Consider the following 19,444-nt stretch of genomic DNA (forward strand, 5'->3'; position numbering starts at 1 on the left):
CGCGTCCCTATAATAACACGCACTCTCAGACCCGACCCGTGCTGCAGGACTCTTTTTTTTGCCAGGCGGCGAGCAGAAAGGAAATGGGGGGAGTATAAACAGCACTCACCGCGGCCCGGCTCGAGTTTCCACGGAGCGCCGCCGAGGCATCCTCCGGACAGCGCACACACACAACGAAGCGCTCCGGAAACACGCGCAGATCTGAAGGGCAGACAGACACAGAGCAGAGCCGGCCCGTTAATAATTCGGCCTCACCTCTAATTACAACGTGGAGTCAGACCCAGGGAAATGTGGTCAAGCGATCAACAAACACCACGCACTCAATGTCTCTGCAGCCAGAAAATATAATGACAGTTTAGGGGAGTTTTATAAGGCCCATAAGCTGCATGAGATATGAGAGGGTTTGGATGTTTACTAAACGACTGGATCACATGTAGTACTCCTGACTAGAAAAATACAATAAAATATGGTCACATAAAACATTTAAAGGAAGCAGTTGTTAACATAAAACCACATCAAGGAACCAAGAGGAAAAGGACTTTTTAAATCAAAATTATGTACTGAATGAGGTTGAAACACATTTTCAAGTTTACAGATAGAGTTCATTTGTACTTGACTTTTTCCAATGCTCTATTACATGTAGGTCCACAAAAAAGGTGAAATCTCAACAATAATAACTTTGGTAAACTGCTAAGATTACAAAGCAGCAAGTTATGGAGGACATTGGGGCTTGGCCATATTTATTTTCTTGCCCATGGAAAAATAACCAATTATTAACTGTTTATCTCCTTAATTTTCCTTTATTTTTGTCTGCTGTTGTTCCAAACAGGGGAATAATGGCATATCATTTATAACAGGCCACATCACTTAAGCCTAGATGCAGAAAAACTAACAATTATCATTAGGTAGGTCTAAAATGCCACACAGTGTGAGAGACTTCTACAATTTAGTATTTTTTTTGAAAACACAACAAATTAATAGGATTTATTACCTTATTTATTATGTCTCTAGCGGACATAATAAAACATGTTCCAACAATGTAGTTGTACATATGTGGAGACCCAATTTCAAAACCAATCATGTAAAGTTGTTTGGTACAGCTCACGGTATAGTCTGTAATTTAAAATTTGGATTAATATGTTTAAAGAAATATGTTCAATGTATAGAGACAAGCTTTCATCTGGTTGCACAACATGGAAGAATGTAGTCATATTTAATCACTGTAATTATACTGTATAGAAGTCTATAATCATTTTAGCATAGCCTAGTAATGTATAGTTTCGTTACGTTAAAAGACACTAAGCTCAACTTGCATTGGTGAAACTATTTCCTTTATGTAATTTGTATATTAAAATGTGAATCCATGTATGCGTCACACAAAATAGTGGTTTAAAGAAACAATACATTCTGCAACAGATCCCTATACTGTCTCCTCATACAAAGCCCGAGGGGTGTAGATATTAACTGTACAGACAGGAAGAGAACCATGCCGGTCCCATGAAGAGGTCGCCAGGGGTCGGCGGCTCTAGATGAGGTGTGGAGCGAGATTCCTACTGCCCTCCACAGACATACCCCAGTCTCTCTCACACTCCCAGTAGCCTCTCAGGGGATGCACTTAATAGCAGGCTGGTCTGAAGCAGGTAGGGACCGGACATAAAAACAAGTGAGGGGGAGAAAAATCAACACACCGACCGCAGGGGCTGACTGGGATTTTCTGTGGGAAATGTGGCTGGATATGAGCCTTAGAGACGTCCATTTATGAATCATTAAAATACGGGGAATACAGTCATCGGAGCAAGAGGAATGGCTTTACTGTACTGTACATACCGCCATAAAGATGCTTACCGATGCATCGGAGGTTGGAGTGGCGCTTCAGGAAGTTCGCCGCCAAGTTGAAACCATTTCCTATAAAGAAAACAAAAACGTTTGATCAGTGGTGGAACAAATAAAAAAAAGTCTGTTGGGGCTAGGGACAGCACCAAAGAAACTTTCAGCTCAAATAACACAAATTTAAAAGCAAAAAACATTATTGTTCTGTCTTATGGTTCTAGATGACAAGGTAAGCATCATGGGATTTGGAGCAATAATAAACTAATGGAGATTTTAAAAGGTAATTTTTATACTGTTTTTAGCTAATATTAGCCTATGGAAAATGCATGGTGCGTTCGTGCGGTCCTCGGGAACTTGGGCGAACGACTTCCCCAGTTGGATAATGCACGCGAACGCTCGCTCAACTGGGGAAAACGACTGGGGAACTAAGGTCAAGACGAGCCTTTGAGATGCTAACACATTTAAATTATTAGCTCAGCTAGCGCTAATCAATGATAAAAGACCGTTTTTATGTGATGACATCAAAATCCCTACTTTCCACATAAAAACCGCATGAACACAAACCAACTGGGGACAATGATGTCACATCTCAGGAAAACGAGCACCCCATGCTGCACATGAATGCGCCATAATGGCCACAAACATGGCGAATCTCCATGGTAACGGTGGATTTTCCTGAACTCTATTGACCACAACAGACCACAAATTTCCCTACAAGGACAAAAGAGAATCTTCTCAAGAATAAAGATTTGGATTTAAGTTCATTATAAAGCATTTTTCTGTTCTTAAATGTTCTAAATGAAATTAATTGTGTGTTTTATTGTGTGTACTCTTTGTACGTTTTTTATTCCTCAAAATAAAGAATAAAATAAAGCACTTCACTTGTTGGATCCGTGTGGTAATTTTCTTTTTTTTTTTTTTTTACTTCAAGAACATTTGTAATTGAGTACACGTGACAAATTGCAAGCCTCCTTTATCTATTACTTGAAATTCCGTAAAGATATTGAGCACTTCCTCCACCACTGGTTTGCATTAGCTTGATAAGACTCATTACATACAATCAACAATCAAAGCACAAAACAGCCTCGTTGGCATTAGAAAAGCAAATGTTATTGTGATGACATAATGTGGCTCATGCACAAATCGTTTTGGCTAATGAAAGGCTATTTAAATTCCACACATGGCATTGGATTAGTGCATTCTAAGAAAGGCTTAGTAACTGATGAGCACGGCTGTGATTTACGGCTGCAGTGCCCACATGGAGTCACGGGCAAAGAAAGTAAAGCTGATTTATGTCACATTTTCAATAATGACCAAATACAATTTACTTCTTGATTCACTAACTTAGCTACAATCATTGATTTTCCCCCCCTAATCATAATCTTTAGTGGCAGCCTCAAGGTCCATAAATACAGACAAATGACAAAACTAACACCATTCATAGTTATGAATGAATGGCACAAAAAAAGTCCCTCGATCTGACAGAATGAAAACACATTTTTCTCATTTATAGTGCAGTGATAGTTTAGTAAGGCATCATGACTTAAAATGTGCCACCCACAAAAACAGGCAATAAACCCTCAGAAAGTCATGATGTAATGCTTTACCATATGGAGAACATGGGACAAAGACAATGTGAAAATGATATCACAATCATGATTATAGGAAAGGAGGGGACTTTTTTTTTTTTATGAATGGGAAGTGCAATAAAATGAACAAATGTATCAGTCAGCCCTTAGTTCACAGAGCTGGGACTTAACTGTATTTCCGAACACTTGCGCAGACGACTGTTGCCAAAAGCCCAACATGGATGTCTTTTGGCCTGTTGGACGTGATAATATTTCCACATTACCCGTACTCCTGTGTTTTCTCAGTGTGCGGGCCTGGCCAGTACACTCACATGAGCTCATTTATGGAGTGAGAAAGCATTTATTCCCTTTTAATTGCACTGCCCTCCTGCTCTGGCATCGGTTTAAGCGAGCGCTGTCTCTGCTCTATTTGTCATGGAATGTTTGTCATGGTATGTCAGATCCACTGGGCAGAAACGATGGCCTGTTGCCTAATCTGCCAGGAATTTGTTGACTAAAAGCAAGGCCATGGCTAACACGCCATCCAGTTGTTCTGAGTAAACAAGACCGCGGTCCTGGGAAGCTAACAGAACGCACTGCTGAGAGATCAATATCAGGCTAATGCGCAAAAATGCAGCTACAGTATGCAGGTCTTACTGTAATCATGTCGTGTGCTCTTCATGCTGTTGTGACGATTCAGTAAAAATAGTACTTCGGACATGAGATGTACTATAGGTTACTGTATTGTGTTATGACTACATGAGCAAAAACAATATTCGACTACATTGCATGGATGTATTACAATTTACAGACTTTACAGACTTACTAACAGTAGTATTGCCTTAGAGTCAAAGCTCTTTTGTGCATGGCAAACTCCATTTCACCCCTTATAAACCCACATATACAGTGCCTCTCGTAAGTATTCATACACCTTGAGCTTTTGCACATTTTGTCATGTTTACAACCCTAAACATAAAGATTTAATTTTGATTTTTTTACTGAACGTTCACACACAAGTAACAGACAGCTGTGAAGTGAAAGCAAAATGATACATGATTCTGTTATTTTTCAAAAAATAGAAAAGTGAAAAGTGGGGCGTGCATAAGTATTCATACAGCATTTTCTGAGTGCATTAAATTGCCTTTAAAACATTCCTCATAACTCCAGAATGTTCACACCTTGGCCTAACGGTTAAATAGTTTAATTTCAGCTGTTCTTTTAGGCCCTCAGAGCTGTGGTCGGAGTGTATTGGTCACTAAACAACATCATTAAGGTCAAGGAGCTCTTCAGAGAGGTCAGGGATAAAGCTGTGGAGAAGTTTAAAGCAGCATTAAGTTATACAAAGATTTCCCAAGATTTAAACATCTCCCAGAGCACTGTTCAATCCATCATTCAGAAATGGAAAGTGTAAAGCACCACTGCAGACTTACCAAGACACAGCCGTTCACGTAAACTAACAAACTGAACAAGGAGAACACTGGTAAGAAATGCAACCAAGTGCTCCATGATAACTCTGGAGCAGCTGTGAAGTCCTGCCACAGAGCTGGGGGAATCTGTACATGGGACAACTATAAGTCGTATCTACACAAATCTGGCCTTCATGGACGAGTGGAAGAAGAACGCCATTATTGAAAGGGGGCCATAAGAAATCCCGTTTGAAGTTTGCTAGAAGTCATATGGAGGACACAGCTCCATGTGGAAGAAGGAGCTTTGGTCAGATGAGAGAAAAATGTAACTTTTTGGCCAATATGCAAAACGTTATGTATGGAGCAAACCTAACACTGCTCATCGTCCTGAGTGCACCATCCCCAGTGTCAAATATACGGGGGGGAGCATCATGCTGTGGGGCTGCTTTTCCTCAGCGGGGACTGGGGAGACTGTAAGAATAGTTGGGAAGATGGATGGAGCCAAATACAGAGACATTTTGGAGGAAAGCCTGCTGGAGTCAGCAAGAGAACTGAGGCTGGGGCGGAGATTCACCTTCCAGCAGGACAATGACCCGGAGCACAAAGCTAAATCTTCAATGGAATGGTTAAATAAAAACATATTAATGTGTTAGAATGGCCCAGTCAAAGTCCTGACCTAAATCCTATTGAAAATCTGTGGAATAATGTGAAAACTGCTGTTCTCCTTCTAATGTGACAGAGCTTGAGTTGTTTTTTAAAGATGAATGGGCTAAAATGTCACTCTCTACATGTGCAAATCTTGTAGAGTCAGACCCCAAAAGACTTGTGCTGTTATTACAGCAAAAGGGGGTTCCACAAAGTATTCATTCATGCTGTATGAATACTTATGCACGCCCCACTTTTCACTTTTCTATTTTTTGAAAAATAACAGAATCATGTATCATTTCGCTTTCACTTCACAGTTGTCTGTTACTTGTGTGTGAACGTTCAGTAAAAAAAAATCAAAATAAAATCTTTATGTTTAGGGTTGTAAACATGACAAAATGTGCAAAAGTTCAAGGTGTATGAATACTTTCGAGAGGCACTGTATGTATATTTTCTGACTGAAACATGACATGCCACTGACACTGAAGACTGTCTTTATGTAGTATTTTTTACATTGTCATTTTTACCTCCAAGCCGGTCTTAAGAGTCTTGAAAGGTGTCATGAAATCAAATACATTATTATTATCATAGCTGAAGTTTGCACGCAAGTCATTGTTTTGGAAAAATGTGACCTACTGAAGCTTTCTTGAGAAGTGTCAGGGACTTTGCTTAAACGAGGGCTGCCTCCCATTGAAAAACATTGACATTTAGATGTCAAGGTTTCACCCCGAGCCCCAGCATCAACAGACAGGAGCTGTCCTCTTCCCATAAAACACTCCGGACAGATCTGGTTCAAAACCTTGACTTAACACTACAAATATGTCCCACTGAATGCATTAGGACTGAAATACAGGGCCACACAGACACCAATGAAACAGGCCTGTGTGAACACTTCCCTGCAGTTTAGCCAATGTCAGCGAGACTGCACTTTTAAAGCATCTAATTATTGTCTTCAAAAGGAGTCAGCTTGACTTCTTCACATAATGACATGCCATTACAGCCACAGTGGCACAAACTGCCACAGTTTACGGTGCAGTCCGATGGTCAGTGAGTAATGGCAGCGCACTGGTTTTCTAGTGCAGGTCATAAACTGAGGGACTGCAGGTGTCATTTTGTAAGAGATCACATATTTGTGTTAGTTATTGATAGTGAAAATGGACAGAGGGAAATTCAAATGGACCAATACCTGCACCTAACAATGTTATTGAGGTTGTCCCTTGACCTGATGCCTTGGTTTGGGGAGAACTGCTCCTTATGAAACCTCCATATTGGGAGTTTCATTTTTTTCCATGATCCATTAAATCTTTGGCCCATATGATGTCAGTGTTTTTGTTGTTGTTGTTTTTCCCTTACTCTTGACAACATGAGATTGAAAAGACTAACTATTTTGAACAGCATACAGAGCAAGTACAACATCCAGGCCCTCGGCTGGCTTTGCCTCTGCTGGAGCTTTGATGAAACTCAGATTGAAAACATACAAAGACTTCTTACACACAGCACTTTATTAAACCGGGCTGAAGCCACCGACATCAGCAGACACTTATTAGCGGCCGCAGTTCTTTTCCTCCAGGTACAACACAATTATCCACTGCTTTGGGGTTTTGTTGGTTTAAATGCAATTTTCCACAAGTAAACACATGCACCCTTGGACCGAGGCCATGTAATTGGCACAGCTACTCTAAACATTCCTCTCTTAAGTACTAAAAAATTGCATGCTTGTTTGCCTGTGCATTTCAGATCCCCATCCAGCTGCTGCCGTACTAAGTGCAAACAATCCACTAATTAGCTTCAAATTAAATTGGCAAACTGGCCTTGTTTGGTTTCAAGTCTAGAGTGGATTTAGAAGAAAACAAACAAGTGGGGCTCATAAGCTTCAGCGCATTAGCTGGACAAGTTGCAGAGCTTGTCTCAGTAATAAAATAAGTTACCAAAACACAGTGGTGGGAAGTAGATAGCTTTACCCTTACCATTTTGTTCAACATACTTGAAAGTTCAATACAAACACTTATTTTCTTACTTGTAGTAGTAATAATGGTATTGATGGTAAAGAAGTACAACTGCTTTGATCTTGTTTCATCTAAGCATTCATTTTATTACTTGGTCAACCTAAAGGAGATTCACTACAAAAATAGCCCCTAAAGAATCCGCCCATTGGTCGGCCTGTGCCCATTTCTGACGTTTTTACGCAGAGGAATGTGAATGTGTATCACTGTTTTCTTTGCCTTTTCGGGGCGTAGAAAAGACCAGGAAACTAACATTTTTCATTGCAGCATTCATGGCTTCTCAATGTTTTCTGAAGCTTTGATTTAGGCTCTTTATCCTCGCCTCGCTCCCCAACTATTCTCACCGCTCTCTCCCTGGTGGCTCGCAGCTTGCCAATTCCCAGGACAAGTTTGACAGGGGACGTCTGGACTCGGGGTTGGGAACCGATGCGAACAGCGTGGCCCGAGACATCAGCTGTTGCTCTGACTTTATAACGTCCTGCACAGCACAGAGTTGCTCTTGGCGTGGAGCCTGGTTTCTCTCGTGCTAAGCTTACATCCATGTCTCTCTCTCACAAACAGCGCGCTGGTGCCTCCTCTGGGACTGAGCGGCCTCTTTTCTGTGGCAACTTTGGACCACAGTGGTGCAATACCCCTAATAAAAAAAAAAAGATGTGGTTCTCAAACTTTTCACTTACCACTTCGTACCACCGCAGAGAGTCACTCACTAAAATAGGCCGACGCAAGGAATAAAAGATGTCTTTAAGTATGGCTGCGCAATATGAAAGAAAGTTATCATATTCACTTACAGTATTGAATGTCGCAATGAAATGATTGCAATACAATATAACACAGTGCACTCCATTAAACAAATGTGAGGACCCCAGGGGGTACTCAAGGACCTAGCAGGGGGTACTTGGAACTATTTCAGATTGAAAAAAGGGGAAAATGTAACATAATTTTTATAGGAAAGGCTATATTTTTCAGTAACATGTGTTGCTTTGGGAGAATTTTAGGTTAATTTTGACTGCAACATTGTCCTTTTTCTTACTAGTACCACTTTTAAGTAATTACTTTCAAAATAAACTATTACACCCTTGAGGCAGGGGTACACGGTTGACCACTGAAAGGCCAAAGGGGTACGAAAGACAAAAAACGTTGGGAACCACTGTGTTAGATGACCGACTGTGTCAAAATGAAAAACTAAAGACTAAATCAGAACCAGAACACGGCTAAATTAGGCTAAATTAAGACCATGACTAATGTACTTTTGCAATCATTTTTTGTTTTGGACTGTGCAAGCAAAGAAATGAATAAATCTCATTCAGATAAATATATAAAATATGCTACCTCATCTTTTGAATAGTTTTAAAATCCAAACAAAAGCACATCATGAGGGGGACCACAATAAAGAAAACTTTCGTACCACAGTTTGAAAAACAGTGGGATAAAAGCTTAAAGAGATTAGTTGTACTTCCTACAGGGGACGCTTGTGATGAATTGTTTTGAAATGTGATGCACGACAATATCCCCAAAGTAAATATGGCAGCATAAACGAAAAGCAAAGCTTAACGGGGAATAAAAAAACAACTTTTTTGCACAAAGAAACACAAATATAACTTGGCCCGAAGCTAAACCAAATCCCTCAACAACAACAAAAAAAAAAAAGTAAAGGCCTAAAACATATAAATCTGGGTTGTATCTAGAGGAGTAAAAAGTCTTCCATTGGGACTCACACCATAAAAGGGAATGCACTGCACAGGGAAGACGATTGCTTAATTGTTTTGTAACCTGAAGCAAAGTAATATTATGACACAGAGTAAACAAGCCAGCACGCTATGTTTTGACAAATGCTGTGGATAATATTGTAACCGCTTGTAAGGAAGGACGTATGCCATCTTGTAATTTACCACAGAACAACTGCAAAAAACAAAGAAAAAAAAAGAAAAAAACTCCTCGGGCTCACTGCCAACACTATGGCACTGTACTCCGAGATCAGGCAGACGCACACATGCACACATATCCCAGCCGCTTTCTCCACTTCCTGGGAAAACAATGAGAGGAAAGAAGAGTCAACAAACTCAAAGGCATCCAGAGCGGCCCGGGACAGTCAAATGGAACGGACAAAAGTGGAGAGGGGTCAGAGGTAAACCCCGCTGGAATGGACTTGATTAACTTCAGTCGCATCCTGAGAAGAGATCATTAAAACACTTACAAAACATAACCTGCTTCCAGGGAGGAGGGGAGAGGGGGCAAAATATTCAAGCAAGAGCAATGCTACCTCGAAAACATTCAAAAGGTCGGCTACTTGTGTGAAAACTCGAGTAAAAGTCCCGGAGTACTTCAAATCGTCTGCTATCTGCGGAGGAGGGCAATGACTCATTCCGGAATCCTTAAGCATTCCGACTTCTGAAATTCCGGAAAGCTGCGGTGTTGATTGCAGGTTTTTAAAGTATGTAATAACCCTCGCTATATGTCATCACTCTGCGCGTGTATAATGCTGTCTGTGTGTATACAGCATGGTCAAATCTTGTGCTGTAACAGGCACAGATGTGCAGGAGAAAGACATGGCAACCCCTGGGATCGTTTCACTACTGTAGGCTGTGCCTCGGGATGGAAATATGATGAATGAGGTGGTTTGAAAACAGCAGTAAAACTAAGCCCTGACTGAAATTGAATGCGATAAAAATCAAGCATAAACTTTGAGATGTGTGGATGCAAAAGGAGTGATTTACTGGTGCTAGGTAAAGGTGAGTTCTTCTCGGAACCTCATTATAACACCAAGTCAAATTAGGAGTAGAAGTAGTAGAAAAAAGTAGGGCTAGAACTGTAGTAGCGAGTAATATATTTGTGATAACCACCAAAACCATCACCTCCACTGAAATTGTTATAGTCGCTCGGAAGCCTAGTAATAATATATCATAGCATATTAAAGCATTCAAAATATTTTTTAACCATCTGGGGGGAAAAATGTAAGTGACTACATGGTCAAATCCTGCATGGACTAGACTTTTTGAGATTTCCAACTAGGACCCATTGTAGGACTCTTTGTGAAGCTTTAACTCAAAGACCCTTTATCAGATCGGCATCCTGCTTCTACTGCAGCAAGGTTATATCCAAATAAACAAAAATCTAGAATATGAAAATGATCACAACACTTCTTTTAATACACTTCTTTTGAAGAGCCACTGAAAAAAATCTGAAATTCAAAAATTGTCATTTTTTAGCAGCCTATAAATCCAAGGGTTTATAATCTAGCCCTATACATGTTTCCATTGCTGAGCTACAGCTCTTTAAAAGTGCACACAAATGCAAAAGTCACCGAAAAGGTGGTTACAACACCCTGTTTTGTATTATGTTTTTAAAAAAAATCTGAGAGGGTCACCTGGTAAGATTCTGAGAATTTGGCTGATTTGGGACGGAATGAACCTTATGGAAATGTGGCTGACAATCTGTGCCAATAGCCTTTCTGGCCGCCACCACCATCATTCATACACACTGTTTTAATTCAAACACAAGATGAATAAAGTGTCTTGCCCGATAACCAAATGATCAGTGAAAGTATTAGCAGCACAAATCATTAATAGTATTATTGTTATTGTATAATAGTATTTTCTTCTCTGCTTAAAGTATTTGGAAAAGAAAAACTCACCCCTGACTGAAAAAAACTAATACAAACACAATCCTAAACAGAGATTTTGGAGCACCACAAACCGTTTTAAAAGTCCATTGCCAGAGCGGCACCAATGTATAGCATTACAAATGGGAGAAAACTAAAAACTGAACTTTATACTTCACTGTGATTGGTTAAATTCACTTGTCACTCACTCAGATCCCGACAGAGCTTTAACAGAGCAGACCTAAACAAGAATGGAAACAAGATGGATAAAAACATGGAATGAGTCTATTCTGTTTCTAAAAGCCCTAGACCTGAAACACTCCTCTTCAAACACACATCGCAAAGTTGATTTCTTTGAGACTTTAAATGTCTCCGCTAATAGATATTTCAGTGTATAACAATCAAAGCGGATTCTTAAGCCGCTGTTCATGTCTGTCTTGAAAATTCCCAGAATTTTGCAACCCTCAGTAGAACAGGGCAGACGAGACACCAGTGCCTGAAGAATACAGCTCTTTTGACATCTAAGGACTTTAAGTGTGTGAACCGCCTCCTAGTCAGGGAGAGTGAAAGAGTGAGAGACGGGGAGAGGGGGCAGAGAAAGAAGATGGAGGAAGTTTCCCCGTGTGCAGGAGTGTGGGGGCTTTCCTGGAAGGACATCACTCTCTGTGGTGTAACTGTAACTACGGCACTGTGCCTTATCATCCCCGCGCAACGTCCACCTGAAACAATATTTACCCATGAGTGTTCAATTTAACATTTGGGTGACCCCTCCATCGCAGTTACAAAATATGCCGCAGCATGGTAGCGCAGGCCAACCCATAATGTAGCATGTGACTCCGGAGCGGCGGTGGGGAGCAGTTTGGGAGCACGGGAGAATTACCAAGGGGGAAAAACAGTTTCTCAGAAGAACACAATCGGATGACAGAAGTGCAGAGACAAAACGCAACGTCACTTTCAATCACCGCTGTGGCCTAATTAGGAAAACGGGGCACATACTATTGCACAAAAAGCCACAATGTTTTAAATTAAGGGCGTTTCAGAAAGGCAATGACGTCGACTCCCATATTTTGCATAAATCTAAATGAATGTTTGTGGGAATGGGATGGTGGGATTTGACTGTTGTGGCCAGATGCGTGCCGAGGCTGCATATCTGCCAGCGTTTAAGTATGGCACATATGGAGATACTATTATAACCGATGACAGAAGCTAGTAGAGAAATAAACATGATTGCTGAATGTTTTATTAGCGCATAAAAATTACATGATGAAGCCCAACCATGACTACGAGGATACATCAGCTCAGCCCGCAGAAGGGAGGGCATCGTGAGGACACTCAGAAACAAGGAGACCTTTTCCTTAAACAAGGCGCTCTGGTGAACACTTGCATGAGTTCAAGAGAGTGTGCCGTCTCTGAGAGGAGATTGTGGTGAAGTCGGACAGTCACATGAATGTGATCCGCACTCCGCCGAGGCTCAGGCCCTAATTATATGGGAGAGAGTGTGGTGTGACAGCTATGGCCAGAACTGTGGTGGTGAGAGCAGCTGACCTTGTGGAGATAGAGAGTGAGAAAGCTTAAAGAGAGGCTGTACAGAGCAGTTATGCGTATTATGGGCGTAAGAAAATGGATGTTGTAATAGTGGTATCACAGTCACAGATATGAGGAGTTAGGCTGGAGTCAGACAGTCCTGTACTGAGTAAGGCCAGGGCTTACAGCGGGATTTAAAGAGCCGCAGCAGCTCCACAGAGCAGCAGAGAGGGGGTGCCCAGCAGGAGCCAGGGCGGGAGGAGCGGACTCTGGTCGGGATACATTTCCCGTGCGGGCCTTGGAATTCCTTTGTTCCTGTCACAGGTCTCCGTTTCCCCCTGGCCATAATCCCAGCCTGCCTCACGCCCAGTAACACAGAGCAGGTAACTCGGCCACAGGCATGCCTATCTATTTACAGAGCACCCCCTACATAAGTGCAACTCTTATAATAGCAATAGCTGCGGTACGGGCACAAGGTAAGTCAAAACCTATTGTCCCAGTTTTACAATTGGCAATAACACTGTCCCTGTGAAGATAATATAAATAATTAGACACAAACAAATTATACAGTTGATTCTTCCATAGAGAGGGCCTGGGACCTTCGCAACACAGTAATACAGGGCAAGCAACATCAGAGACATGGCAGAAGTTGCTCCACAGCAGTCTTCTTGCAGAGGGAGATGGTCATTCATAAACACATTTCTAACAGTAAAGCTACAACACTTGTGCCTCTCCGCGATGGCCGTGGCCAGGCCTTAAGCCCCTTCATGGAGCTGCCAAGAGGAGTCAGTGGTACACTGTGCAGCACTCGCAAAGCCCTCTCCCACGGCTATTAGTGACCATTCATCTGGGGAGCCTGGGAAAATGCCTCTGCAGCCTGCCGTGGCCATGGGGGAACAGACTGGCAGGTGTTCCCTCCCTAAGCCCTGGCACCTGGAAGAGAAGAGCTGTGCCCGGCAAACCAGCCTCTAGGTGCCACAGAGCCACTGCCAGAGGCTGCGCTTCCTCCTCTTTGTAGCAACGCTCCACTACACTCACCCACTCCGCCACACACCAACAGATAAATCCAGCTGAATCAATATTAACAGTAGATGTAAGACATCTGGTAATGTACTTTGGCAGTTTGAAACGGTGTATTGACCAAATCCATGTAAAATGGGTCTTCTCCACTTACACTCAACACATAAATGAACACAATATACACTCCTATTACAAGCTGCAAAATCAATATCCCTCTGGGAGTAAAACTAAACCAGACCAGATATAAGGCACTCAGATATGTGGGCAAATATTCAATGCAAAATGGAAGGAGTCAAGAGGAATGGTCTAGTAAGTATATTATGCAATAGTAGCAACATCAGGGAGATAAAGTCGACAAAACCACTTCCCTAAAGAAATATCAAACATAAATCACACATATGTGGTCTGTAAACACAGAGATCCTATTATCCACTTATACTCTATCTGTAATTACAGAGAAATGTGGTTGGGTTGAACCTGGTCTACCAGGGAGAATGCAGCAGCCTCTCCCTACAACCCTGTGTCCACTCTGCCTGTCCACAGCCAAGATGTTTGGTGGGAAACCATCCCTCAGTCACGCCTCTAAAAACATCAATAAATCACATCACTATGAGCTAATCAGGAAGTAGCCTCAGTTAAACAAATCGGAAGGCAGTTACAATTTGGAAATGTGCTTCTACAGCTGAGATTTTAAGAAATTCCTTGGAGTTATAGCAAAGGGCTTGCTTCTCAGTGACATGCTAGTGGCATAAACATCAGTGTGGAAACATGTTCGGACACAATAAGCCATAGGGATAAGTTGGACACAAACACTTGCACTGAAAGGCCTTGGAATGTTAAAAGCTGTTGATGGCTCATTTGAAGTGCCAACAGCTGAGGCCGTTACGCTGTTCTCACTGCTGTCTGTTGGCGGAAGCCCTGTGATTTCACACTGGCACCAACTCTCCTATATACAATCTCACATAGAGCCCACGTTGCATCTGGCTATTCTTGGCACCAGGACTGCACTGCCCAACACCTCTCTCTATACGACGCACCACACACTTTGAATGAAACATACTCCTCGACCAGCCTTCATCTGCTCTCAAGTAACACAAAGGTACAAACGGATGCCAAAACAGCTTTTATTCCCTCATAGGACAAACGGAGAGACCTGGGAGGATTAGCAGGTTAGCGTTTGACCTGCTGGCAAAACAGACGACCCCCAATACTTAATACCCGCCCTGAGGTTTGCTGGGTTTCCCTCTTTAAGCCTATAGTCTGCCCTCCCCTTTTTATGGCTCCTGCCCGCTCACTTCTCACAGCCGCAGTCTCCACCTCAACCGCTCCGCTGCTTCTCTCACATGGGACAATGAAAAGACCAAGAATGCCATTACACTCACTTAAGACCTTTAATAGGACGACAGCACACGAACTGGGTCGCCCTGCTGAGGCGCTGGTGCTTTTCATGTTCAGCAAAGGAAAGTTGTCGGTTATGGCGTGGAGTCCTGTTCCACTGCTTACACTGCTCTTTGGCAAAGTTACAGGGAGCTTAATCATTTTAACATGCATATTTGAGTGAGATGCCGATAGTGTTCACACAGTGGAGTGTGAGCGCAGCGCGGCCTGTGATCTCCATCATTAGACTTGTCTGTCTCTGCTCAGTCTGTCATGGGGAATATGAGTCAGGCTTTTCAGTAACCTTACACTGCAGGCCTGTTCACACCTAGCCCAGGGGGAGGATATATCTCTCTCCTTCTGATTCTCACTATTCTGATCGACGGGGCGCACATGCATGTACCACTGCCAGCGCGGCTCATTATAAGACACTCATGCTGCAGAAGACAAGGACCTGAGGAGGCCATAAACATGCACGTTTATGTGAGAAAACACACAGTCCCACACGGTGCACATGTGCTTTCATGTGCACAAAGCGGCGCACAGGGCCAGGACAACTATAGACTGGGCTTTAGCGTGAGAGACAGGGCTGCAGCCAATGGAGAAACTTTATGAGGCCAACTGCCCTGTAATCCCACTCTCACAATCGGCCCTGTCCCGCTGAGAGAGCCCAATTTAACTGCCCCTAACTGCTACCTGTGACAAACCTGTCTGCCTTCAGCACTCAGCTGGAGGTGTGGCGTGGGTGGAGGAGGGAATGCACCACCGCTGAATAAAGAGAGAAGATTTAACAAGCTTATTTGCCCCACAGTGATTTATAGAGGTTCCTCAGTACGTATGACTGCTGATCTGTTTGCGCTGTATTTGATGTCCTCACAGTTACTTACAAGTATAGACAAATGCAGGTGTGTCCATACAACATTAAACACTAATGCACTTGCACATCGCATGTACAAGTGTGGCCAGGACGTGCCAAGTCAAACAGCACAATACAGTAAAAAGCCTGGTATCAGCTCCTGCCTCCACGGGTCACGCCCTGGGCGTAGAGCCACCATGTCCCGACTAGTTCTGTTGTCTTTCCACCCGCTCACAGCTCACAAAGGTAGTGGGGGGGGAAACAGCAACTTTACAGTCATGTTTCGCGGTTTTGTTCCCCTGTTGCATACGAAGACCTACAGATCAATGACTACACAAGCCCAGCGCTCTACCTGTCCATGGGAATAAATAATGGTTTTCTCAGCCAGAGTAAACCATCGAGTTCTTTGGGGAGTTGCTGACGGACACGTCAAGGACAAAGAAAGGGAAGACCTGGATGACTCGATCTCATAGGAATGTGAAACCAAAATCAAAACACTGTCAACATAATTCTGACTTAGTGCAAGACAAACATTGAACTTAATCACATATAAATCTGTTCTGAAATGACTACGGCCTTGTGCAGCGCGGTTACCGTTTACATAAAAGGCCGATGCCGGTGGCAGGTCTTTCTTGTGCTTGGGCAGTCGTCTGTTGTGGAGGGACTCGGTGAACTGCTTCACTCTTTGGTCCACAGCCTCTCGGACCAAAGCTGTAACTTCCTGAAAAAGCCACACGAATATTCCATGACAATAAATGTACGTTATGGAATATGTTCACAAAACACGAGTTTAGAAGACCACTGAACATACCCGATGAGTTCAAAGTGGAGAATAGAGCCGAGCAATTGTGTTTTTATGAAGATTTATATACATTAGAAACAATGCTAAGTCACAGTGCACACACATTTTGAGGATGTGTTTGGGAGAATGAAACATTAACTGCTAAAAGAGAATTGCCTTTAGAGGTCTAAACTTTAAACCAGTGTTTCCCAACCAGGGGTACGGGGACCCCAGGGGGTACGCAAGCATTTAAGAGCGGGAACTTGGAAATAGTTCAGATCTAAAAAGATGAAAATGAACAGTATGTCAATATTTATTTATTTTTAAACTTCCTTTCAATTATATTTTGCAGTAAGGTTTGAATTTCAGGGTGTTTTTGCTTTTGTTTTTAACACAATAAAGAGCAAATGCCAATAAATCTAAGTTTAGTGGATAGTTTTCTAAGCAATTGGCTGAGTTTAGAGGTTTGAGTAGAAATGAAAGACTCAAGGGGTACGCGAGACAAAAAAGGTTGGGAACCACCGGTCCAAACTACAGGGTTAGAAGCGTTATACATAATAAGGAAATACAGCATTAAGATGGTTGCTAGGGGGCAACATATTAAAGAAAGTACTGCACCCTTTGGATTTATTAATTGCATCCATTCAAATTGCAATTTCTATTTGATTGAGATTACTCTTACAGGCAATTTGGACTTTCTTTTTCTTTCCAACAATAAAAAGCCAGAGGGAGAAGAGGCAGGAGGCTCAAAGTCACCTTGGATTCCACGCTGCCGCTCTCTATTGAAAAGGCCCCCACAGAAACACAAGCCACACATTCAGTCACACTTATTCAGACTGGCCCTCTCCCTCCACGGCTTTACCTCGACCTGGTCCGCAGTAAACCAGCTGGGGTCCGCCGCTCGGTCGCCCCGGGGCAAGACGTGGAGATCCACCAGCACGGCGAAGTTCCCACACTGTAACACAAAGACGCAGGACAGCCACAGGTTGCTGAGGGGCATTGAGCTCGCAGACAACAAAGGAAATCAGAGCGTGGGGGTGATTGACAGCGGCACAAACCACAACGACCCCCTGTGTGCTCAAACATCACCCCGGGCAGGACTCTCACACAGCCTGGACTCCCCGCGTTCTGCAGACCTGCTACATGCGGGGAAGCTGAGTAAGGATTTCAGTGCTGGGCTTATGGGGAGTAATTATGGTGTTAGCTACAAGAATAGGTGCAAAGATATCATTTAAAATACATGTGCGATAAAGTTCCCCAGCAAGTTCAACAATTTTGGTCTATTAGTGAAAATCTCAATGAGGCTAAAGAGCATAATACAAATTAGACATGGCCTTTTCCATAGCATTCTTTTCATACTACCAGCAATACCTTTACTCTCTCCACAACATCAAACTTAAAATGACTCCCCGGTAAGCTCAAACACCCCAGGGCTCTCACACGACTCCCTGGCTGGGTGCGTTTTCTGTCTCGCCATCTCTGGACAATCTCCCTCCCGAAATACAAGCCATTTAACCCCCTGTGTCTCCTCTCTCCTCATAAAAACATATCCTTTTTTCTAAGTCGTGCAATACAGCTACTGCCCCGGGTCACTGCGCTCAAAACTTCAAAGATAAACGCCATAAATAAGGATTACAACATTATACCAGACCAGTGAAATGCACCCAAAAAAAAACCTTTTGTGAGAGGTGGTGGGTGGTAAATGGTAGCTTTTTTTAATTTAACTCTAAAATTGCCAACACATTAAGAGCAGTCTATTGGTTTTGAATAGATTGACTAGATTTTCGTAATCTATCGACTTTTGGTTCGATCGTCCATGGATTCAAAGGGGTCCGAATCCCAACCTTGACTTGTGCGTACTATTGTTGCATCCTTGGGGCAAGACACTTCATCCACCCTGCATGAGTGAATGATTGAAGATAGTCGGATGATGCAGGATGTTTAGTATTATCCATTACAATCATTACCTCCATGTCTATTCTTGGAGTAGTTTCTTTCTTCAGCCACTTACTTTTTTATCAATCAGACTTTGGGATTGCCAAAACAACAGTGGTTTTGGAAGGGTTCGGGCTGGAAGCCACATGTGTACCGATATTATGAACGGAGTTGAAATGCGGGCGAAGAAAATATGAGCTCAGCCATTTTCAAAACTCGTGATTTTATGGTGGGTGGGTTTGCATTTAACTCACTGTTGCCCCTTGTGTAAAATTGCTTTACTAAACCCACCACTCGAGTCTGTCTGCCCAGCTTTAGACGGCGCAGCAAAACGTTCAAAGCTAAACCCTACGACTAAAGATTACTACATTATACAGAGCATTAATAGCTCTCAAAGAACCCTCCTCTAATCCACTCTTACTTTACACAGTGCCTCTGCTCTACAACTTAAGAGAGCTTTACAAACTTGGGCCTGAGAGTGAATTCCTTGAGCACTATGTCATGGTGTCAGTGACAATAAGCTACAAGGGACACGCAGAACTGAAACGCCGGCGCTGGTTAGGCTGCTGTTACATCTTTGCAGCTTGCCTGATTATGGTTTACACATGAGTGCAAAAAGCTGCCCGCAGCACAGAGCAAAATGAATTTCGTGTGAACCCGAGTGCTCCCCGGACAAGGAAGTTGTGCTGGGACCACCCACAAAATGACAAAGGCTAAAAAATAAAAGCGCAATTGGACTTGATGATGCTCAGAAGAAGAAAAAAAAGGTCTAGTAGTCGATGAGCAGTAATAAGAAGGCTTTCGGTAACAAGGAAAACATTGCACACTAAAAAGCGTTGTTTTGGGCCAAGCTTGTCCCATGGGTTGGAGCCGAGCAGACAGAATGACTAAACTCTTACAA

The 19,444-nt window shown here is 42.7% G+C and overlaps 1 protein-coding gene across 1 annotated transcript in view; it reads right to left on the bottom strand.

Annotated features, from left to right (window-relative positions):
* slx4ip (SLX4 interacting protein) overlaps positions 1-19,444 on the bottom strand; it is a 46,997-nt gene that overhangs the window by 18,607 nt on the left and 8,946 nt on the right. Inside the window, exons 3-6 of the mRNA XM_079559794.1 lie at positions 17,471-17,563; positions 16,422-16,548; positions 1,846-1,905; positions 110-201 (exon numbers count right to left, since the gene is read on the bottom strand). Coding sequence (XP_079415920.1) covers positions 110-201; positions 1,846-1,905; positions 16,422-16,548; positions 17,471-17,563 — 372 coding nt within the window. The remainder of the gene's footprint in view (positions 1-109; positions 202-1,845; positions 1,906-16,421; positions 16,549-17,470; positions 17,564-19,444) is intronic.

Source organism: Gobius niger, assembly GCF_951799975.1.
Source record: "Gobius niger genome assembly, chromosome: 7".
Lineage (NCBI taxonomy): Eukaryota > Metazoa > Chordata > Actinopteri > Gobiiformes > Gobiidae > Gobius > Gobius niger.